Source organism: Sus scrofa, chromosome 9 (genome assembly GCF_054392235.1).
Source record: "Sus scrofa isolate SSC_HxYL_T2T_F1_AM1 chromosome 9, Sscrofa_HxYL_maternal_Yorkshire_Landrace_v2.0, whole genome shotgun sequence".
In the NCBI taxonomy this organism is placed as follows: Eukaryota; Metazoa; Chordata; class Mammalia; order Artiodactyla; family Suidae; genus Sus; species Sus scrofa.
In genome coordinates this window covers 132,100,389-132,125,593 of record NC_139391.1, presented here as the reverse complement: position 1 = coordinate 132,125,593, position 25,205 = coordinate 132,100,389, and the positions used below count along the sequence as shown (strand labels likewise).

Here is a 25,205-nt window from a genome sequence, read left to right as displayed (position 1 = left end):
GGAGGGTTCCTTTGTCAGTTGCATTGTTTGAAACTATTTTCTCCCATTCTGTAAATTGTCTTTCTGTTTTCTTTTTGGTTTCCTTTGCTGTGCAAAAGCTTGTCAGTTTGATTAGGTCCCATTGATTTATTTTTGCTTTGATTTCTGTTGCTTTGGGAGACTGACTTGAGAAAACATTTGTAAGGTTGATGTCAGAGAATGTTCTGCCTATGTTCTCTTGCGGGAGTTTGATGGTATCTTATCTTAAAGTCTTTAAGCCATTTTGATTTTATTTTCATGCAAGGTGTGAGGGTGTGTTCTAGTTTCATTGATTTGCATACAGCTGTATTTATGAATTTCCTATCCTGCTCCATTGATCTATATTTCTGTTTTTGTGACAGTTGCATACAGTTTTAATGACTGTTAGCCTGTCTAAGGAGTCAGGGAGCCACATTCCTCCAGCCCTGTTTTTCTTTCTCAGGATTTCGTTGGGTATTTAGGGTCTTTTGGGTTTCCATACAAATTTAAAAAGTTTCTGTTCTAGTTTTGTGAAAAATACCACTGACAATTGACAGGAATTGCACTGAATCTGTAGACTGTCTTGGATAGTATAGTCATTTTGACAATATTGATTTTTTAATACAAGAGCATGGTATATCTTTTCATCTGTTTGTGTTATCTTTGCTTTCCTTCATCAGTGCCTTAACAGTTTTCAGAGTATAGGGCTTTTATTTCTTTAGATAGGTTTATTCCTAGGTATGTTATTCTCTTTGATGCAGTGGTAAATGGGATTGTTTCTTTCTTTCTGATCTTGAGTTGTTAGAATATGGGAATGCAAGAGATTTTTATGTATTAATTTTGTATCTACAACTTTACCAAATTCATTGATGAGCTCTAGTAATTTTCTGGTAGAGTCTTTAGGATTTTCTATGTGTAGTACCATGTCATCTGCAAACAGTGACAGTTTTACTTCCTTTCCAACTTGGATTCTTTTTCTTCTCTGACTGCCATGGCTAGGACTTATAAAACTACTTGACTAAAAGTGGTGAGAGTGGATATCCTTGTTTTCCTGATATTAGAGGAAATGCTTTCCAATTTTCACTGTTGAGAATAACATTAGCTGTGGATTTGTCATGTATTGCCTCTATTATGTTTCCTCTATGTCCACTTTATGCAGGGTTTTTTTATTATAAATGTGTTGGATTTTGGCAAGAGCCTTTGCTGCATCTATTGAGAGGATCATATGGTTTTTATTCTTCAGTTTCTTATTTTTTTATTTTTATGGTCTGTGGCATATGAATTTCCCAGGCTAGGAGTTGAATTGGAGATGCAGCTGAGGGCTTTGCCATAGCCAAGGCAACACTGGATCTGAGCTGCATCTGTGATCTGGCAATGCCAGGTCCTTAACCCACTGAACAAGGCCAGGGATTGAATCCACTTCCTTAAAGAGACAATAACCTGCTGAACCACAGTGGGAACTCCTATTCTTCAGTTTGTTAATGTGATGTATCACACTGACTGATTAGCAGATATTGAAGAATCTTTGTATCCCTGGGATAAATCTCACTTTTTCATGGTGTATAATCCTTTTGATGTATTGTTGGATTCAGTTTGCTAATATTTTGTTGAGGATTTCTGCATCTATTTTCATCAATGATACTGGCCAATGATTTTCTTTTTTTGTGGTATCTTTGGTTTTAGTATCAGAGGGATGGTGGCTTCATGGAATGAGTTTGAGAGTGTTCCTTCCTCTGCAATTTTTTTGGGAATAATTTCAGGCAGATAGGTGTTAACTCTTTTCTAAATGTTTGATAGAAGTTGCTTATGGAGCCATCTGGTCCTAGATTTTAATTGTTTTGGAAATTTTTTAATCAATTTCAATATTTTTGATTGGTATGTTTGTATTTTCAATTTCTTCCTGGTTAAGTATTTGAAGATTGTACCTTTCTAAGAATTTGTCCTTTTCTTCTAAGTTGTCCATTTTATTGGTGTATAGATTTGTGGAAGTCTCTTTTGATCCTTTGTATTTCTGTGGTGTTTGTTGTAACTTTTCCATTTTCATTTTTAATTTTCTTTTTATTTTATTTTACTTTCCCACTGTACAGCATGGGGATCAAGTTACTCTTGCACGTATACATTTTTCCCCCCTTTGTTCTGTTGCAATATGAGTATCTAGAAATAGTTCTCAATGCTACTCAGCAGGATCTCCTTGTAAATCTATTCTAAGTTGTATCTGATAACTCCAAGCTCCCAATACCTCCCACTCCCTTCCTCTCCCGTCAGGCAGCCACAAGTCTATTCTGCAAGTCCATGATTTTCTTTTCTGTGAAGATGTTCATTTGTGCTGGATATTAGATTCCAGTTACAAGTGATATCATATGGTATTTGTCTTTGTCTTTCTGACTCATTTCACTCAGTATGAGAGTCTCTAGTTCCATCCATGTTGCTGCAAATGGCATTATGTCATCCTTTTTTATGGCTGAGTAGTATTCCATTGTGTGTATACACCACAGCTTCCGAATCCAATCCTCTGTTGATGGACATTTGGATTGTTTCCATGTCCTGGCTATTGTGAATAGTGCTGCAATGAACATGCGGGTGCATGTGTCTCTTTTAAGTAGCATTTTGTCCGGATATATGCCCAAGAGTGGGATTGTGGGGTCATATGGAAGTTCCATGTATAGATTTCTAAGGTATCTCCAAACTGTTCTCCATAGTGGCTGTACCAGTTTACATTCCCACCAACAGTGCAGGAGGGTTCCCTTTTCTTCACACCCCCTCCAGTATTTCTTATTTGTGGACTTGTTAATAATGGCCATTCTGACTGGTGTGAGGTGGTATCTCATGGTAGTTTTGATTTGCATTTCTCTTATGATCAGTGATGTTGAGCATTTTTTCATGTATTTGCTGGCCATCTGTATATCTTCCTTGGAGAACAGTCTATTCAGGTCTTTTGCCCATTTTTCCATTGGGTGATTGGCTTTTTTGCTGTTGGGTTGTATAAGTTGCTTATATATTCTAGAGATTAAGCTCTTGTCCATTGCATCATTTGAAACTATTTTCTCCCATTCTGTAAGTTGTCTTTTTGTTTTCTTTTTGGTTTCCTTTGCTGTGCAAAAGCTTTTCAGTTTGATTAGGTCCCATGGGTTTATTTGTGCTCTAATTTCTATTGCTTTGGGACACTGACCTGAGAAAATATTCATGATGTTGATGTCAGAGAGTGTTTTGCCTATGTTCTCTTCTAGGAGTTTGATGGTGTCCTGTCGTATATTGAAGTCTTTCAGCCATTTGGAGTTTATTTTTGTGCATGGTGTGAGGGTGTGTTCTAGTTTCATTGCTTTGCATGCAGCTGTCCAGGTTTCCCAGCAATGCCTGCTGAATAGACTTTCTTTTTCCCATTTTATGTTCTTGCCTCCCTTGTCAACGATTAATTGACCATAGGTGTCAGGGTTTATTCTGGGTTCTCTCTTCGGTTCCATTGGTCTGTCTGTCTGTTTTGATACCAGTACCACACTGTTTTGATGACTGCGGCTTTGTAATATTGCCTGAAGTCTGGGAAAGTTATGCCCCCTGCTTTGTTTTTGTTTCTCAGGATTGCTTTGGCAATTCTGGGTCTTTTGTTGTTCCATATGAATTTTTGGATTGTTTGGAGTTCCTGTCGTGGCGCAATGGTTGACGAATCTGACTAGGAACCATGAGGTTGCGGGTTCGGTCCCTGCCCTTGCTCAGTGGGTTAACGATCCGGCGTTGCTGTGAGCTGTGGTGTAGGTTGCAGATGCGGCTTGGATCCCGTGTTGCTGTGGCTCTGGTGTAGGCTAGTGGTTACAGCTCCGATTCGACCCCTAGCCTGGGAACCTCCATATGCTGCAGGAGCAGCCCAAGAAATAGCAAAAAGACAAAAAAATAAAAAATAAAATAAATAAATAAATAAATTTTTGGATTGTTCTAGTTCTGTGAAAAATGTCATGGGTAATTTGATAGGGATTGCATTGAATCTGTAGATTGCTTTGGGTAGTATGGCCATTTTTACAATATTGATTTTTCCAATCCATGAACATGGAATATCTTTCCATTTCTTTACATCTTCTTTAATTTCTTTAAGTTTTATAGTTCTTGGCATATAAATCCTTTACCTTCTTGGTCAGGTGTATTCCAAGGTATTTGATTTTTTTGAGGTGCATTTTTAAACGGTATTTTTGTATTCCTTTTCTAATTTCATTGCTGGTATACAGAAATGCGACTGACTTCCATTTTCATTTTTAATTTTCTTCATTTGAGCCTGTTTCCTTTTTCTTTTTCTTGATACATCTGGCTAAGATTTTATCAACTTTTTTTTACCTTTTCAAAGAACAAGGTTTTAGTGTCACTGATCTTTTCTGTTGTTTTTTTCATCTCTATTTCATTCATTTCTTCTCTGATCTTTATGATTTCTTTTCTTCTACTTGCTTGGGGTTTTGTTTGTTCTTCTTTCTCTAGTTGCTTTAGTTGTAAGGTCAGGTTATTTTTGAGTTTTTTCTCGTTTCCTGAGGTAAGCTTGGATTGCTACAAACTTGCCTCTTAAACCACTTTTTTTGCATCCCATAAATTTGGGAACATCATGTTTTTGTTTTCATTTATCTTTAGGTATTTTTTTGATTCCTTCAGTGATCAACTGGTTTTTTAATAGTATATTGTTTAATCTCCACGAATTTGTGTATTTTTGATTTTTTTTCTTGTAGTTGACTTCAAGTCAACTTATACTATAGTAGTTTTATAGTGTGGTCGGAAAAAAATGCTTGGCATGATTTCAATTTTCTGAAATTTACTGAAGCTTGATTTGTGGGCCAAGATATGATCTAGTCTAGAGAATGTCCTATGTGCACCTGAGAAGAATGTGTATTCTGCTGCTTTTGGGTGAAATGTTACATGAATTAAGTCTATCTGGTCTAATGTGTCATTTAAGGCCTGGCTTCCTTACTGCTTTTCTGTTTGGATGGTCTGTCCATTGATGTAAATAGGACGTTAAAGTCTCCCACTATTATTATGTAAATTTCTCCTTTTCTGGCAGTTAGCACTTGCCTTATATATTGAGGTGCTCCTATGTTGGGTGCAAATATATTTATAATTTTTATATCTTCTTGAATTGATCCTGTGATCATTATACTGTGTCCTTCTTTGACTCTTGTTACTTTCTTTAAAGTCTATTTTGTCTGTAACAAGTATTGCTCCTCCACCTTTCTTTTGATTCCCATTAGTCTGAAATACTTTTTCCACCCTCTCACTTTTAGTTTGTATGTGTCTCTAGATCTCAGGTGAGTCTTTTGTAGATAGCACATATACAGGTCTTATTTGTGTCTCCAGATCTGAAGTTAGTCTTTTGTAGACAGCACATATACAGGTCTTATTTTTGTATCCATTGAGCCAGTCTGTGTCTTTTGATTGGAGCATTTAATCCATTTTCATTTAAGGTATTGATATGTATGTTATTTCTATTTGTTAATTGTTTTGAATTTTTGTTGTCTTTTTTCTTCCCTTGTGATTTGATGACTATCTTTAGTGTTGTATTTAGGTTGCTTTTCCATATTTGTGTGTGTTTCTACTGTAGGTTTTTGGTTTGTGGTTAGCATGAGGTTTTGATATAGTAGTCTACACACACGCACACAATTGTTTTAAGTTGCTAGTCTCTTAATTCTAAATGCCTTTCCAATATCCTACAATCATAATCTCTTCTTGATTGCTGGTTTTGATATATTTATATGTGGATGATTTCTCCCCCTTCACTAAATGCTGGCTTTTACCAGTGAGGCTTCTCATTTGTAATTTTCTTGTTTCTAGTTGTGGCATTTTCTTTTCTGCTTAGAATTTCTTTTAGCATTTGTTGTAAAGCTGGTTTGGTGGTGCTGAACTGTCTTAAGCTTTTGTTTGTCTTTTGATTTCTCCGTAGAATCTGAATGAAAGCCTTGCTAGGTAGAGTATTCTTGGTTGAAAGTTTTTCCTTTTATCACTTTGAATATATTATGCCACTTCCTTCTGGCCTACAGAGTTTCTGATGAAAAATCAGCTGATAACCTTATGGGGATTCTCTTGTATGTTACTTGTTGCTTTTCTCTAGTTGCTTTGAGTATCTTCTTTGTCTTTAATTTTGGTCAGTTTGATTAATATATGTCTCAGAGTATTCCTCCTTGAGTTTATCCTATATGTGACTTGCTGTGCTTCCTGGACTTAAATTAGTGTTTCCTTCCCATGTTGTGGAAGTTTTCAGCTTTTATTTCTTCAAAAATTTTCTCAGGCGTTTTCTTTCTTCTCCTTCTGGTTGTTCTTCTTTTCAATGATTGTTATGTCAAGTATAGTCTCCTTGTCACTTGTTTACAATTATATTGCCAATACCCAGAACAGTGTCTGGTACACAGTAGGTACTCAACAGATATTTTTAAATGAATAAATTAAGTATTCCTTTAAAATTATAATAATTGTTTAAGAGTTTACCACACAGTTGTTCCATCATTTACAAATTTTCTTCTTACTTCAGGATATTTACTACAGGCCATTTTTTTTGTGATTTTCTTAGGACAGACTCCTAGAATGAGATAACTAAAAAAAAAGTGGACATTGGAAAGGCTACTGATACTGAACTGCTTTCCCTGCTGGCCATGCAGTAAGTGCTTCTTTCCTATACCTCTCTAATACTGAGTGGTTATCTTGTTTTTTAATCTCTGACAATGATAACTGGAAAATAATATCTAATTGTTTTAATTTGCATTTATTTGTTTAATAATGAGGCTAAACAGTTTCTCACATTCATTTTGTCATTATTGTTTCTTCCTTTGTGAATTTCCTATTCACAGACTTTATGTATTTTTTTCTATTGGGGTGTTTGTCTTTTTCTTAGTGATTTTTAAGTTTTGAACAAATACTAAAATTAATGATAGTTGTCCATAGCATCTAATGCAATTAGTTTAAACTTATTTTTTCTCTCATAAAATTTCAAAAATTTTATATATAAATTTATCTTTTCCTTTATTGTTCCTGATACCTTCTCATTGACTTGTTAAATATGAATATTTTATAATTCTAAAAATAAATTAATTTGACTTTAAAGATATAAAATTATATGGATTTGTATTTATGAATTGTCTTGACAGGTACTTTCCAAATACTAGACCAGATACAATAGCATTATTTAGGGGCTGTGTTAAAAAATACATATACTCCAAGGCCCTATCTTAGACAAAAATATTTGTGCCTAGAATTCTGAACTTTCAATCAAACTCTCTAGGTGGTTCTAATTGCATTGTAACCATAGTGCTACATAGTCTAGACCCAACAAAGAAAAACAAGCTGGTTAAGCAATTAAGAAGGCAAGCTTGCCCCCTGGTGGTCACTTAAAAAGAAATTGCAGGTACACAATTCTCGAAATTCATAGGAACAACCACCACCAGTGGGCATATATATCAGACGTAATTAACAGAATCATAGTATCCAAGGATAGCAAGGAGTTTTAAATGTCCTATAGTGTGTTTCCTTCTATTCTGGGACCCCAAATACCCCAACAACACCCTTATAGAAATCATAAAGACCTTCAAGCAATTTTTGGTTTAAAAGGACTCACATGTTGCGTCAAAGTGTATGTGACTTTTCAAAAGTCATTTTAATTCCTTTAGTCCTAGATGACATAAATTGATTTTATAGTCTTGTGCCAAATTATCTTTTAAAAAATTGTAAGGAGCACTGGAAAAAGTAGAAACAGGTTCCATAGGAAGAGTAGGTGTTACTGGGGAAAAGGAAATATAACTATTCATTTTAGTATCTCTTTTCTTTTGTCCAAGTTACCTTAACATGCAAGACAAGAGTAAAATGAGGCGATGGTGGCAACATGTAGGTGGAGAAGGTGTGGGGGCTACAGGCTCCTCTGGCTGCGAGGCTCCAGAAATCTGTGATTAGCCCCCAAAATGTGAATGTACTCCTATATTACTACCTCAAATTTGATGAAGTAGTTTGGACAGGTGTTGACAAAAACAGTCCCACGCACAACTAAGCAATGAAAGCAAGAGTAAACAGTGAAAATGAATTTTTAGTGTATGTGTTGAGCTGGTTGAAATTTACTTGGCGACTTCCTATCATGGCTCAGCGGTAATGAGCCCAACTAGCATCCATGAGGAGGTGGATTCTATCCCTGCCTTGCTCAGAGGGTGAAGGATCCAGCATTGCTATGAGCTGTGGTGTCGGTCGGCAGCGGTAGCTCTGATTTAACCCCTGGCCTGGGAATTTCCATACGCCACAGGTTCGGCCCTAAAAACCAAAACAACAACAACAACAAAAAACTACTTGGATCTATTTTAGGAAAGCCACCATAAAGCGAAACACACATTCACAAGATACACTCACAAATGATTCTGAATCATTTTAAACAAGCTCATAGGAGCCCAAAGTTCAAAGTTACTATCATTCAAACATTTAGTGTCTGTAACATAACTACATGCAGTTATCTCCAAAAATCAAAACCCCATGAGATATGGAATGCTAACTGTTGTGGTGCCTCTTACGACTGAACAGGAAATCTCAGGGTCTAGACATCAAAGAACAGCCACACAGCACAGGGTGACTGCTGACATCAAGGGAAAGCAGTTCAAAAGTGATAATTTCCAAGAACAATAAATGACAGTTTGGAATTCTGATGATTGCTCCCCAGTTTTTAAAAGCTGCTTTTAAAATAGAGAAACTTTTTTTTGGACTCTCTTAAGACACATCTTTGCGTCATGTTTCAGGAATTTAAAAAATTTCTTATCAAACAGAAGATTCAGAGGAAGAACAAATGCACCTTATTATCCAAAGAAAAATCATTGATACAGGATATATTTTAAAATTTTTCTGTCTTTAGGCTGGGACAGTAATAACTCCACCATGCGACATGAAGAAGCACATTAGCAAACTGAATGCACTAGAATGCCAACTGGATGGGCTTTACCCATCACAAAACATAGCTAAAACACATGAAAAACCTGATAACGTGATGTTCAGTCTATTCTGAATGGCGTCGGTGCATTTCTTTTACCACTTTAGAAAGGACTGGACAGGGAATTCCCATTGTGGCACAGCCGGTTAGGAACCCAGCTAGTATCCATGAGGAACGTGGGTTCGATCCCTGGCCTCACTCAGTAGGTAAAAGATCTGGCATTGCTGTGAGCTCTGGCGTAGGTTGCAGAGGCCTGGTGTAGCAGCTTGTATCCCGCACTGCTGTGACTGTGGTGTAGGCCAGCAGCTGCAGCTCCAATTGGACCTCTCAACTGGGAACTTCCACACGCTGCAGGTGTGGCCCTAAAAACAAACAACAACAATAACAAAAACAAGAAAGGACTGGACCGCATAAAGATCTGGATTTTCCTTTAACCAAGTTACCTTTGGAAATTGAAGCATGGATTTTAAAACCCAAGGTCTCTTCTAACTGGTTGTAGTCAGATTCCACAGATGATGCATGAAGTGTTTCTACCAAGAATGGCATTCTTCCCTGTGCCTGATCATAGAAAACGGTGTGGTTCCATGTGTACGGGATGCTGATGCCGTCAATGGTGAAGAGCCGGGTTGAGTAGGCATATAGCTGCCCAGGACCTATTTGAATGTAGTCCTCTGTGTAATCCTAGGAACAATATGGATTTGAGGATCAGTATGGCTCACCATGTTTTTTTTCCTTGAAGGTACTATGACATCATGTAGAATGAGGTTAAAAGAAAAAAAAAAGGCTTAGTGACTAAAAATACATAATTCTAAATTATAATTGCACAGTAGTGTTTTGGAAATAGAGTTTGAACATAATGGTAACTGCCTTAGTTGCATAATTTTGGTGTCTTAAATTAGAGTTTAATAAGGAATTCAGAGTTGTAGGTCAGGAGTAAAGAAAAATTCGAAAGGGTGATTGTTATTCATCTTTAATTTCTGGAATACTTTTATGGATGGCATACAAAAACTTTTATGTCAGAGGGTCTTTTCTCTTTGTCTATAGAAAATGATATACGTGGCTTAAATCAACACAGCTGTGACCTTGGTTCACAGGGTAATAAAACTACTGAGAGCTTCTAAAGCCTTGTCCCTAAGGATTTTTCAACAGAGACCAGATAGCCATGTCTATGGTTGGTTTAGACATTTATTCCCCAAAGCGAACAAGGGAAACTGCACAAGATTTCTATGCTCTTTTTCTGATCTTTGACTCCTACTCTTAGCATTCCTCCAATGCACAGGGAAGGCATGTTATCTGAACATTTTACCTTCACAGTGACTTCAGCAGGTGACTGCAGTTGCAGGACATAGCCACTCACAACCACGTCTAGTAGCAAAGCACCATCGGAATCCAAGCCCCGGGCAATATGAGTCATTCTCAAGATTTCTCCTAAGAATGACAGTTCACTCATTTCAACAGCAAGGAAATAGATGGTTCGGGTAAGCACAGAGCAGATTTACTTTACATACCAGTTCAGCTTGATTTACATATCACTTCAAACTTGATTAAACACAGATCATAAGAGAATTAAATTAGTACTTAGTCCTCAAATTAAAGACTTAGGTTTACTGAATTAAGTTTATCCTAAAATCTCTTTTGATGTGGCAAAAATGTCACATATGATTATGTGAAGGATCCCACACTTTTGTCTGACAAGCAAAAAGAAGGCATCTTTCCTGTGCTTTAAGAAATAGCAGAGAGGCATCTTAGTAAATGAATTGCCATCCAGAGACCCACGTATCTTCTGGGCTGACTAAAGCTCCCTCAGACCTTTGTCCTTAAAAATCACTGCCGTTGAGGCTGATCACCTTCAGAGATGCTTGAAATGGAGGCCTATGAAAATGTGCACTTGGAAAGGGCCGTGAATTGCTAATACATATCCTTAAGACTAAGGATAAAACAAAAAGTCCTTAGATTTGCTTGTTTTTATTCCCACTTTTTTCTTTTTCTTTTTTGGTCTTTTTAGGTCCACCAACAGTATATGGAGGTTCCCAGTCTAGGGGCTGAATTGGAGCTGTTGCTGCTGGCCTACACCACAGTCACAGCAATGCTGGATCCTTAACCCACTGAGTGAGGCCAGGGATTGAATCTGTGTCTTCATGGATACTAGTTGGGTTCGTTACCACTGAGCCACGAAGGAAACTCCTATTCCCACTTTTTGATTGAAAAAAATCCCTATAAGGTATCCTTATTGAATCTCAGGTTCATAGACAAAGGTCTTTTTTGCCTTTTCTAGGGCTGCTCCTGCGGCATATGGAGGTTCCCAGGCTAGGGGTCCAATCGGAGCCATAAGCACCGGCCTATGCCAGAGACACAGTAACGTGGGACCTGAGCCGCGTCTGCAACCTACACCACAGCTCACGGCAACGCCGGATCCCTAACCCACTGAGCAAGGCCAGGGATCGAACCTGCAACCTCATGGTTCCCAGTCAGATTCGTTAACCACCAAGCCAGGACGGGAACTCTGACAAAGATCTTTAATTAATAGCGATGACAACTTTTGCTCTGTTTGGCCTTCATAATACTCTCTAAGGATTTAAAGAGAAAATATACAGGAAAGATAAGCTCTAAAAATCACTATACTGTTCAAAGTCACATGGCCTTATAGACTCATATCAGTAAAATTTAGAGGGAAATGTAAACTTGCTTTTATATGATTTATGATAAGATGGCATGAAAACTTGAAATTATCCTCTGTGGGAACATATAATGTATTTTTTCTTAACCACCAAGCTTTACAGTGATTGTACTTTTTAATAGTAAAAGAATAGTAAGTTCATCTGGCACTAACCAGTTGCAAATTCCACTTGGGTTTCTCTCTTGAAGACTGCATTGGTGAGGGTAAAGCCATTGACTGCCTCTCCTATTTCCTTTGCTGTTGTCCAATAAATTGGATTTAGAATAGAAACTATCTTTCTCATTGCTGGACCTAGAGAAAAAGGAATTAATAACAGAGAAAAAGGAATAAATAACAAAGCAAAATATTTACAGTCCATTATTATTATTCACAGCATGTTATTCAGAAGGACAAACATTAAATGAACTCGAATAACAGCAAAATAGCTTCTCATGTGTACTTAAGAGTTTACCACTGGGATAAAACTAGGGACTATTATACTGTTTATTAAGTAGCAGTATCCTCTAGAAATTTTAGGTGGAGACTTAAGGTGAAGAAGCATAGTACGGTTTTAAAAAGAGGCTTATAAGCAAAGAGACTTACCAAGACTTCGAGGTACATTGGTAATTTTGGCATGTATTACTCTAGTATCAGAGTTTGGGCTATCTGCTACTGTGGCATTAAGGAAAGCAATTCCAAATTCAACATCATTAATACTTCCAATAACACTTCCTCTGGCTCGCTGGGGACCACCTATTGGGGGAAGAAAAAACATTCTTGGATAAGGAAGCAGTTTCATCAACATTACATGGGAGAGAAGGAGGCTAGTGTTCAAAGCTGCTATAAATCTTCTCTCAAAGATTTAAAACATCATATGACATCTGAATTCAAGAGTGAAATAAATAAGCTTTCAAAACATTTTACTCCCATGTAACACTCAGCACCCCACATCAATCTAGGATCCTTCCAGTCTACGTACACCACAACCCAAAGAATTCTCTCAGTGCCCTGTCCCAAAGCCAAACTAAATTATTTGTTTGTTGATAGTGATGAAAATGATGATATTATTGAGTTGATTGTGCATATCATGAGCTATATAGGAAGCACTTAATATGCATTAACTCTTTACATTCTAGCAGAAATCCTATACAGTAGTTTTAAATACCCATGGTTGCTGACTGGGAAAATAAAGTTCAGAGAAATCCTGCAATTTTCCCATGATTACATATGCTAGGAGGCAGTGGAATGAGGAAATGAACACGGATCTGCTTGTTATCAAAACCCATATTCCTTTATCTATTGCTTCCTTCATGAGAATATGGAGGGAAAGGAGAGATCACCAACAAAATAGCCCCAAAGCCTTGTTACTGGTCACTGTCAGTACACATGTGAAGTTTCTAAGGGTTATTGTCCAGTCTTGGGTTTCCGATCAAGGGCTTACCAAGTTCTTCATGTGACATCTACATGGGAAAATGTTTAACTTGAGGAAAATCTGAGACGAATAATGTCCTTTAACATTGTTGCAAAAATCACATGAAGGCAACTGCACTGAAAAACAATCATGCCTTCTTTCCATTCTTCAACACAATTATTGGTTGTGGACACAGAATTGGTGGTTAATGAGTGCATGCTTTGACAAGAGAGGGAAGCATAATGGGAAGAAGCTAATAGTTAAATTTTTTTTTTTTTTTTTTTTTTTTTTTTTTTTTTTTTTTTTTTTTTGGTCTTTTTGCTATTTCTTGGGCCGCTCCCTCGGCATATGGAGGTTACCAGGCTAGGGGTCTAATCGGAGCTGTAGCCACAGGCCTACGCCAGAGCCACAGCAACTCGGGATCCGAGCCGCGTCTGCAACCTACACCACAGCTCACGGCAACGCCGGATCGTTAACCCACTGAGCAAGGGCAGGGACCGAACCCGCAACCTCATGGTTCCTAGTCGGATTCGTTAACCACTGCGCCACGATGGGAACTCCAGTTAAATTTTTTGATGTCTTTTAAGTGACTATATTTTAAAACACTAGGTGTTTCAGATATTGTTATCATGTATTTGATGTCTTTTAAGTGACTATATTTGATGTCTTTTAAGTGACTATATTTTAAAACACTAGGTGTTTCAGATATTGTTATCATGTATTACATACCAGGGAGAAATACAGTTGTATTCCATCTGAGAAAAGTCAATAGGTAGAGTGTTCCACCATTTTAGTTTGCATTACTTTACTAATGAGAGAAAACCTTTTTTTTTTTCACATTGATTCAGCCTTCATGTTCTGGACTATATTCATTTATTCATCAAGAACTGAGGACACAATGGTAAGAAAGAAAAAGACAGGAGGCTTGCCTTCATAGAAGTTATGTCTGAATACAGGAGCAGACATTAATTACATTCCACAGAGAAATGGATAAATGAAATGTACTAATAGATAGTTATGACCCAGGAAAGTCTGAGGAGGTAAAAACAGATTGAAGATCTGAAGAAGGTTTAGGTCCTAGCTAAGGCAAGGAAGGCAGGAGAAGGGTATTCTGGGAAGAAATAGCATGTGTCAATTTCCTGGGGGGTGTGACTTGTCACATGTGAGAAAGCAAAAGTAGAGCCTAGTGGGTGATTGTAACCATGCAGCAAGATGATGCAGGAAAGTAGATGGCAGGACCAGGCGGGACCTGGTTGGCCCTTTGGGTTCTTATCCTTAGTCCCAAGAAGGGTAGAGGGATCACTAATTTCCCATTTCTGCGGGTCATCACTAGTAAGTGTAGCCTCTCATTTTCGCCTTGATTCTCTAGTCTCACAGAGGAACTTGAACCCCAGGGCTCCCCAATCATCTCCTAGTTCTGCCTACCTACTTGGGATCCTCAAAACTTTCTGCCAGATGCTAATCCAAATTGTCTGCCCATTTACTTTCTTCTGTCCCTGAGGCCCTGGTACTTGGAGAGGTCAAGCCGCAAAATGCCTCCACTGAAATGAGACCTATCACCATTTCTACATGTTAGAGCCTCAACATCCTTGGTATTCGGTGATAAAGTGAGAAGATGTGTTGCATGTTTGATGGATAGATCCTTGCCTTTTCAGCTTACCAAGATCTTCTCTTTTCATGTAATTCCTTTCTCTCTTTCTACCAAATGGGCCTTCTTGATTTTCAGGGATATTTTATTTCTGAAGCCACCTCAAAGCTTGGGAAAGTCCAATGGTATCTTAATACTTCAACAATGTGAAAATATTCTTGTTGGTTTTCTTACACCCTTAGGAAGTCTAACCTTTGAGATAAGTACCCTTAGTATTAAATCGCCATTTCTTATGCCTCCAATAAACTCTAAGGTCCACGTGTTCTAGAATTCTGACTCTGTTCCTTCTGAACTTTTGCATCACTGATAATAATATCCAGCTATTTGCACGACTTGGATTATGGTAGCTGAACTCCCCCTAATCTTTTTTCTTGAGCTGAATTTTGCCCAGTTTTACTTTCTATGCACATATAATCTGTATTCCCATCTATGAAAGAATAGCCTCCAATTGTGTATTTCTATTAGATTTTCAGTTTCTGCCCCACCCTCAATTTTCAGCCTGGAGTCTCAGCCTGGCTTTCCTGCTCTTCCACACCCTCTTACCCCTCAAGCCCAGGACTACTATTTACAGCTGTGCTGACTATATCCTTTTACAAAGGAGCCTGGAAGAGGGCAAGGAGAAGCTAAAATTCAGGACAGGCTTTGATATAGAGCTGCACCTAAAAGGGGAAGAAGTGCCTTTTCCCTAGTTCCTCCTAAAGTTGGCACTGTTTTTATAATTTAAGGGCTCAGAGAGACACCTTTTTTTAATTTGTAGGAAGGCTAGACATGCGGTCCTGCTAAAGTCTAACTTAGTTGCTTACCTGGGCATGCTTGTATATTGCATCTGGATACCTGAGTAGCATCCCCTGGGCAGGGGCGACCACTTTTGGATGGTACCGGATTGTTGCACAGCCGTTTTCGAGTCTTTTCACCACCTCCACAAGAGGCAGAACACCAGCTCCAACTCTGCCAGCTTCCCCAGCTTCCATCCACTGTGAACAAGGAGAGAATGGTCAAGATTAACAAGTAAGTTTTCAAATCTCTGCCTGGAGTGACCCTGCCTATAAAACTTTCATTTTAAGATCTGAATGATGGGGCTGCTACAATGAGCACTAAAGGAAATGATTTACTTGTCCTCCTGCCGGGAGTCGGGAAGCTCACCAGGACACAGGTCAGTGTTGCATCTCTGGATCTGGGAGTCTGGGCCCCCACAAGCTCTGCCTCCATTGGAGGGACGAGGGTTATCACACGTGCGGTACCGCCGCATCTGCCCTCCGTTACACGTCCGACTGCATGTTCCCCAGCCACTCCAAGGACTCCAGTTACCGTGAGCTACAACACAGAACATCGGAGAAGTGCTAAACAAGGCCATTCATCTAAAAGGTATGGAAAGGTCCTCCCCAGGAGCTGAAAAGAAACACACAGATCTATAAATAGGCAACTTCCAAAGGCAGGTTGTTTGGCTGTTGTTTTGACAAGAAACTGGGTACACATTCTAGTGACTGCAGTTCCATTTAACCTATAATTATTGAGTGTAGGACTATTCCTGGAACTGAAGGATAAAGTAAATTTAGATGTTAGTGGGGTCTAAAAATCCAGCCTAGTGACGAAGGCAGAGAGCCACCTCTTGCCCGCGTAAAGGAATCAACGTCCTTAACAGTTAGCATGGAAGGGTGCCTTGGCCCTTGCACTGTGCAGCTGGTCCTTCAGAGCACAGGAAACAGATACAGCCCCTGCCCATATAAATCAGTGACATCTATGGTATTATACAGACACAACAGCAACAAGGCAACATTTTGATATCCTAAACCAAAGACAGACCAGTTGAGTAACAGACTTTTATGACGTTAAGGACTTTAGGCCATAATGAAACTGGAGGAAAGTATGATGTTGACTCACTATTTCCAACACTCACTTGGACAAGAGTCACTATTGCAAAAGTCGCTCTGGACATCACTCCCTTCGCATTTGTTGCCTCCATACTGGGGAGCAGGATCGGAGCAGTCCCTTGTTCTCTGTCTGGCGCCTCCTCCACAGGACACAGTGCAGGCACTCCAGCTGCTCCAAGTGGTCCACTTGCCATCAACTAGATTGAAGAAAAATACATGTGCTCTGTTACTACATAAAAATTAGCAGATGAAACCCTCATTTTTTGATAGGTTGAATGATGCTCTTATTGACATTCTGACTGACTTCCTCCCTAGATGTTAATTTATCAAGAGTACAAATACTACACTTCTCTTACTTGGGCAGTGTCTTTCGTTGCAAACTTGCATCTGTGTTTCTGTTCCATCACAGTAGGAGCCATCAAATGATGGTGGTGGGTTATTGCACAGTCTTGTTCTTGTCTGGGTACCTTTCCCACAACTTGCACTGCATGTACCCCACGGCTGCCAAGTGCTCCATGCTCCATGAACTATAGACATCCCAAGAGACAGAGTTTCAAGGCACAGAACCACGTTTGTTAAAAAAACAAAATTATACAAATAACTCAGTGATGAGTTAAATTAACCCTGAATCTAAAATAATTGAACCTGAACCAAAGGAAACTTAATCCATGATGTTCTTCCTTTGCCCTCCTGGTTAGACTTTTCATGAGAATTAATGTCTATAGGGAAATTCAGAAAGCTACCTAATGCCAAAATAAAGCCTTAAAATTATCCAAAGGGGCTATTTTACTAAAATTGAATTTAATTGAACTACTACACATAAACAAGATATGAACTTACAAACCCTAGCTAAGTATTTGTACTCTCTGTTCTGGGGAAGAGGAAGGGACCAGAAGCTAAGAAGCAAAGCTAAGTAATAAATCTAGGTGCAATTGCAGATGACACAAATGCCTCTTGGACCTCAAGCCGCAAGACCACATCTTTAGCCCTGATTCAGCTTCATGTTTAAACATCTACTTGGATCTTTCAACAGCATGAGATTTGCACACTTGTAACACTTTGAAAAAATTTTCCCCATTACATAATGTTCATGAATTAAAAGTTCTAAATAACACACTCACCTGCTTCCTAAACAACAGAAAAAACTGACCAGTAGTTTCCAAGGAATGATATTAAGGCTTTCCTTTTGGTAAGTAACATATGACACCATCTGACCACAAGCCTGGAAAAACCTTATGTTTCCTGGAAAAACCAGGTGCAGGGCTGAGAATAAACATGATGGTTTCTTTTATGTATAAGTCAGTATCAGGTCATGTTTTTGTTGAAGGGTATTTTGTAGATATGGGGCTCAAAAAGTTTGCTGTTGTGGTCATTAGGTTTGACACAGATATAAACCGTAGGGCCTTAAGATCTGTGTGTAAATATTCTTTTAACACAACCTGTAAGAATAAATTGAAAAACAAGTAATGAAATTATCATTTGATTGCTCTGTTTAGAAAATGCTTTAAAACATCTTGAATTTTCAGGAGTTCCCATCGTGGCGCAGTGGAAACTAATCCAACTGGGAACCCTGAGGTTGCCAGGTCGATCCCTGGCCTCACTCAGTGGGTTAAGGATCTGGTGTTGCCGTGAGCTGTGGTGTAGGTCTCAGACGCAGCTTGGATCTGGTGTTGCTGTGGCTCTGGCATAGGCCGGCAGCTACAGCTCTCATTAGACCCCTAGCCTGGGAACCTCCATATGCCATGGGTATGGCTCTAAAAAGGACAAAAGAAAAAAAAAAAAAAAACCCAAACAAACCCCCCCAAAAATCTTGAATTTTCTTTTAATTAACTGTTTTCTAATTGAATTGACTAAGTAGTTTTGTACTTTGTAGGCACAGGAAACACAAGCCACACAAATTTATTTCAGCTGACAATAATTTGCACTGAAAATCATTTGACTAAACTTAAAAGGAAAGAAGAATTACTGAAGACTACTTCTTTAATTCAGTTTACTAAGGCTCATAGACCTTGTATATGAACTACAGGATTTCAAAAATTCTTTCACAATTATTTTAATATGTTCTATTTTTAAGGCTGTTTGGTTAACAAAAGCCTGTATCTCTTACCATATAAAGCCTCATGATACATGACTTTTTTTTTTTTTTTTTTGGCTGTACCTGTGGCATATAGAAGTTCCTGGGCCAGAGACTGAACCTATGCCACAGCAACAACCCAAGCCACTGCAGTGACAACACCGTCTCCTTAACCCTCTGTACCACAAGAGAACTCTTATACCTGCACTTTTTATTGGAAGATGACAACTGGGTGATATTTATTCATTTGTTATTTGTGTAATTTCTATTACATGTAAATAGATTTTCAGCTGAAGGATTCTTTGAATTTTTTTAAAATCAATATAGGAAACCCTAACCAGAATGAACTTCATGACATAAAATGTCATGAGTTGAAATGTTCTTTTAGGTGAATGGAAGGATGGCAAGAACAAAGAAAAGAAAATGACAATATAAAACAGAGAATGCCTAAAACATCACAGTATCTAAATAATACAAAAGAAAACAGCTATGAAGGAATTAATTAGTACATTAAAAAAATAAAATGTATTAGATGAGTTTGTTGTTACACTACATTGTAGTTGTGACTTTGGAAAGGAAGTACAGCATGGTGCCCAAGAGTGGGGACTCAGGAACAGATGCCCTGGGCCTGAATAACCAGCTCTGCCCTTATTAGCTGTGCAGTCCTAGACAAGTGACTTGAGTCTGTGTGCCTCATTTCATCATCTGCCATACTGGATAAGAAAAGAGACTCCCTTATTAGGATGGGCATGAGGAATAATGAGTTGACAGGTGAAAAGTGCTTGGAACAGTATTAAGACACATAGTGAGTGCCAGTTCTGAGCTAGTAGTGTCATTCCTCAAAGTTCTCAGTGGTTTTCAAGAAGATACTTTAAAAAAGCTCATTCTTTATAACAAAACCTTTTTTATGACCATGACTCAAATGGCATCAGGAGTCCTACCTCAGAAGATACCAATCTTTTTTTAGTATTTATTTTCTTATGATTTTTATTTTTTACCATTATAGCTAGCAGTCTCACTCTTGGGCATTTATTCAGACAAAACTTTCCTTGAAAAAGACACACGCACCCACATGTTCATTGTAGCACTATTCACAAGAGTCAAGACATGGAAACAACCCAAATGTCCATTGACAGATGATTGGATTAGGAAGATGTGATATATACACAATGGAATACTACTCAGCCATAAAAAAGAACAAGATAGTGTCATTTGCAGCAACATGGATGGATCTCTTATACTGAGTGAAGTAAGTCAGAGAAAGACAAATACCGTTACCATATCACTTACATCTGGAATCCAATATATGGCACAAATGAACCTATCCACAGAAAAGAAAATCATGGACTTGGAGAATAGACTTGGCGTTGCCAAGGGGGAGGAGCAAGGAGTGCTTGGGGTTAATAGATGCAGACTATTGCCTTTGGAATGGATTAGCAATGAGATCCTGCTGTGTAGCACTGGGAACCATGTCTGGTCACTTATGATAATGTGAGAAAAAAGAATGTATACATGTATGTGTGACTGGGTCACCATGCTGTACAGTAGAAAATTGGTATCAATCTTTTTTAGAGGGAGGATTGGCAATTTAGAAATATCCTCCCACTGGGGGAGGACAAGATAGGTCTGAAATATCAATTTTTTTTACCAGAGAGTAGATGTCTTCAAGGAATGATAGGGACATGTCAAGAGGACACTGAAGATCCCTTAGGGATCTCCACTAACCAAATCTAGGACAGTTTATGCATCACAATAAATGGTGACGCTTGTGCATTATAAGCGACTGAATGAAATTACATTTGAGACCTTACTGATAAAACTCAAAAAAAAAAAAAAAAAAAAAAAGGAAAAAGAGAAAGAAACGTTCTTCCTTACAATAGAAAGCCAACAGTAGACACAGGAGATCTGATGGAATTAGAAATAACTAAGATCATAGCAATAATTGCTTTGAGCAAGAATCACAAATACATACTAAACTAGGAGGTCAAAGATGGGTAAGAAATAAGATGTTTACGTACAAAATACTTGTTCATGACAAAGGTAACTCCACAGCGGAGGACACCAGTGTAAACAAGGGAACAAAGTTACCATCACCAGTTGGGGACAACTTCTGATATCACGTGCCATCTGAGGCACTGAGAAGGACACAAAATCATTTCTGTGATCTTTCTAATCAAGAAAAAGTATCAGACACATCTAAATGGAAAACTCCTTTATAAAATGTTTGGATGTACACTTAAAATGTTTAAGGCCATATAAGGCAAAAAGGGACTAAGGAATTGTTCCAATTGAATGAGACTAAAGAGATATGGCACATAAAGGCAAGTGGGATCCTGGACTGCATCTCAGAATAAAAAAGTTATGAAGCTATATAGGACTAGGACAACTAATAAGATTTGTGGACTGTGGATTAGATAATAAGATTTATAATAGTATTGTGTCAAGGTTAAATTTCTTGATAACTGTTGTGTTTATGAAAGAGAATGTTCTTGACTTAGGAAACACACAATTGGTGAATCTGGGTAAAGATATAGAAAAGTTCTTTGTGTTATTCTCGCAACTTTTCTATACATTGGATATTTCAAGCATAAATTTTTGCTAAAAGAAAATCTCATCAAACTACATAAGGAAAAAAATAATAGAATTGCGAAGAGAAATGGATGAATCTGCCATCATAGACAGAGCCTCCAACATCCCTTTATCAGAGATGGACAGATCAGCAGGCAGAAAATCAATAAGGAAATGACTGAACTCAACAATACCGTAGATGAACTGGATACAGTTAACATCTGTAGGCTTCTTCATTCAACAACAGCAGACTACACATTCTTCTCAAGCTTACATGGAACATTCACTAAGGTGTACCACATTCTGCGCTATAAGACACACTTTAACAAATTTAAAAGAGCAGAAATCACGTAATGTCTGCTCTCAGACCACAATGGAATCAAGCTAGACATCAGTAACAGAAAGATAACTTCAAAACCCCTAAATACATGGAGATTAACAACGCACATCTAAATAATGGGTCAAAGGAAAAAAACCTCAAGACAGTAAAAATGTTTTGAATTAAATGAAAATGAAAGCACAACTTGTCAAAATTTGTGGGCGGCAGTAAAAGTATTGCTTAGAGGGAAATTCCTAGCATTGAATGCATATATTAGAAAAGAACATCTAAAAAGAATATATACATGTATGTGCAACTGGGTCACCATGCTGTACAGTAGAAAAAATAAATAAAAGGTTAAAAAAAAAGAACATCTAAAATAAGTTATCTAAATTTCCACATTAGGAAACTAGAAAAGGAAGAGTAAATGAAGTCCAAAGTAAGAAGAAAAAAACAGTAAGAATTAGAGCAGAAAACAGTGAAATTAAAAATAGGAAATCAATAGTAAAAATCAATGAACCCCCAAGCTGGTTCTTTGAAAAGATCAGTAAAATCAATAAGCCTTTAGCCAGGCTAACCAAGAAAAAAGAGAATGCAAGTTATTAGAAATGATAGAGTTCCGATTGTGGCGCAGCAGAAACAATCTGACTACGGACCGTGAGTTTGAGGGTTTGATCCCTGGTCTTGCTCAGTGGGTTGGAGATCCAGTGTTGCTGTGGCTGTGGTGTAGGTTGGTGGGTATAGCTCCGATTAGACCCCTAGCCTGGGAACCTCCATATGCAACGAGTGCAGTGACAAAAAGACCAAAAAAAAAAAAGAAAGAAATGAAAGGGCCATCTCTACAAATCCTAAGAACATTAAAAGGTTAAAAGGAATACTATGAACTCTATGTCCACAAATTTGGTGACCTAGATGAAATGGACCAATTCCTTGATGGACACAATGTGCCAAAAATCACACAAGAAGAAAAAGTCCGAATAGGCCTTTATATATCAAAGAAATTGAGCCAATAATTAATAACCTTCCATAACAGAAAGCACCAGTACCAGTTGGGTTCACTGCTGATTTTTTTTTTTTTGTCTTTCTGCCATTTCTTGGGCCACTCCCATATGGAGGTTCCCAGGCTAGGGGTCTAATTGGAGCTGTAGCTGCCGGCCTACACCAGAGCCACAGCAATGCGGGATCCGAGCCACATCTGCAACCTACACCACAGCTCATGGCAACGCCGGATCCTCAACCCACTGAACAAGACCAGGATCGAACCTGCAACCTCATGGTTCCTAGTCGGATTCGTTAACCACTGAGCCACGACGGGAACTCCTCACTGCTGATTTTTAACCGAACAATTAAGAAAGAAATTATACCAATTCTCTACCTTTTCTTTAATTTTTTAAAATGATTTTTATTTTTTCCATCATAGCTGGTTTAGTGTTCTGTCAATTTTCTACTCCACCTTTTCTTTTAGAGTTTAGAAGTAGAGAAACTACTTCCTAGCGGATTCTATCAGGCCAGCATTACCCTAGTATCAAAACCAGACAATGAGAAGAAAACTACAAGCCATTATCTCTCATGAACATAGATGCAAAAATCCTTAACAAGATATTAGCAAGTTGAATTCAACATTGTTTAAAACCTCTTCTGTCTCTCAGATTCTGAAATACCCCCCGCATGAAAAAGATTATCTTAGGCTATCTTCTGATTTTCCAAGTGGTATGTTGATACATGTTTAACAAACAGCATTGTGGAAGCAGGGAGGGAAGCATCTGTAATTTTTGTGGTGCAAAATACTCCCACTATAATCGATGTCTATCTACCAATATGATGTCATGAAACGCTCAGTGGGAAGAGACACATGCTTTCAGTGCCTGAATCCAGAACAGCCCTGATAATATGTCAGAATAAGAGCTAAATTCAATCAATTTAGGGGCCAGGGGATAACCAAAGAAAGTCTAAAAATCAGTAAGTCAGTAGAACAGTGAGCAAAGCAATAGTAAGCCAAGAGTTACTCAACATGAGAAAAAAAAAACCTATTTTAGGATATTTATAAATATTATTTAGATTTTCATTATATAGATATGATAGTTGACAAACTATCCAAACATTGCTCTAATCAGGTATTTCTGTCTCTTTTCACTTTGATTATGTTATTACAAGCTTTCTGATTGTTCAAGATAAACAATATTGGCTTTTGGGTTATTTTCTCCAAGATTTCATAACACTATTTAATTTTTGTAATGCAAAAGAAATAGAAGTTCTGAACTGCAATTCAAAATACCCAGGGCCTAAGCAAACAGGCGTGGGGAATAAGATCAACCTGGGTTCATGTCCTTAATTCACTTTTCCGTAGCTATAGAACCTCAGTAAATTGTCATATCTTTTCTCAATCTTAGTTTTCTTATCTGTACAACAGGATACAAAGCCCAAGTCAAAGGTTAGCTACCTCATTTTAGTTTGCCAATATCTCATTTTTCAGACCATTTCAGCTAAGGTGGCCTCTCCCAGTTATGCTCTATCACTTCAATCCTTTGAGTTTGTTCTGGGTACTTATTGATATCTGAGTGTTATCTGTTTATCATTCTAACTCTAGAAATTAGAACAGTGTCCTGAGCACAGAATGAATGCTCAGTAAAATATTTCTTGGATGAGGAGTTCCCACTGTGGCTCAGTGGTAGCGAACAGGACTGGGATCCATGAGGACATGGGTTTGACCCCTGGCCTCGCTCCGTGGGTTAAGGATCCAGCATTGCCGTGAGCTGAGGTATAGGTCACAGATGTGGCTATAGCTCTGATTCGACCCCTAGGTTGGAACTTCCACTTGCTGCAGATGTGGCTCTAAAAAACAAAAAATTCTTGGATGAATGAATGAAAAAAGGAATAAATTAATGAATGAACAGCCCCTCTCCTATTCCATATGATTTCTTTCAAGCTGCCCTCTTGATGCTCTATGGGCAAGTACCTAGGTTGGCTATCAAAGTAGAATGCTTCCTCTGGACTTCTACTCCCCAGGTTCAGAGGTTCAGAGGTGAGCCTGGGACCCAAGCAAAATCAAGCAGGGTTCCTTCTCAGAGACGACACATGTTCCGAGAAAGAGAGAAACTTTTTAGCTCAGAGGCCTTAGATTATAAGGCCCTTGTAAGCTAGCTCCCAGCAGTCATTTTTCTCCACCACATGGAAAATGTTTCATGGAAAATAAAGCCAAAGAGAAGAAAGTAGAGATGAGAGATGCTAGTAAGAACATGCGCCAAATCCTTGGATTCAGTCATACCTGAAAGTAGAATTTTCTGTGTAACCTTATTATTTAAGTTTGATTTCTGTCACTTTAATCCGAAAGAGCCCTAATATACCATGTCCAGTATATTCCTGTAAGATCTTTTGCTGTCGTTTTGATACAATTAATTGGCTCTAAGGCAATTTTGCTGTGAAAGATAAAATAACTGGTTGAGAGGTTTGACAGTTTGGTTTAACTAGTTGACAGTGGTTTCATTTCTCCATTGATCCAGCACTTTCCCTTTTATGTTATGTGTATCTTAGGCCTCATAATCTATATAGTGATGAGCAGATATGATGGTCTTAAAACTGGATTATAACAACTATTTATATCGGCTTGATAGCAAATGCAGTGATAAGAAAACTTACTGGAAGTTTGAAATAAGAGGGAGTTCCCACTGTGGCACAGCAGAAAAGAACTTGACTAGTATCCATGAGGATGTGGGTTCGATCCCTGGCCTCACTCAGTGTGTTGGGGAT

The 25,205-nt window shown here is 38.2% G+C and overlaps 1 protein-coding gene across 3 annotated transcripts in view; it reads right to left on the bottom strand.

The window, feature by feature from the left end:
• The window catches only part of HMCN1 (hemicentin 1), a 491,961-nt gene that overhangs the window by 36,242 nt on the left and 430,514 nt on the right, over nucleotides 1-25,205 (bottom strand). For all 3 annotated transcript variants that reach the window (XM_021102640.2, XM_021102638.2, XM_021102639.2), the window contains exons 90-97: nucleotides 16,854-17,024; nucleotides 16,524-16,694; nucleotides 15,770-15,940; nucleotides 15,430-15,600; nucleotides 12,171-12,320; nucleotides 11,742-11,879; nucleotides 10,218-10,339; nucleotides 9,355-9,592 (exon numbers count right to left, since the gene is read on the bottom strand). In XM_021102640.2, the coding sequence (XP_020958299.2) occupies nucleotides 9,355-9,592; nucleotides 10,218-10,339; nucleotides 11,742-11,879; nucleotides 12,171-12,320; nucleotides 15,430-15,600; nucleotides 15,770-15,940; nucleotides 16,524-16,694; nucleotides 16,854-17,024 (1,332 nt within the window). The remainder of the gene's footprint in view (nucleotides 1-9,354; nucleotides 9,593-10,217; nucleotides 10,340-11,741; nucleotides 11,880-12,170; nucleotides 12,321-15,429; nucleotides 15,601-15,769; nucleotides 15,941-16,523; nucleotides 16,695-16,853; nucleotides 17,025-25,205) is intronic.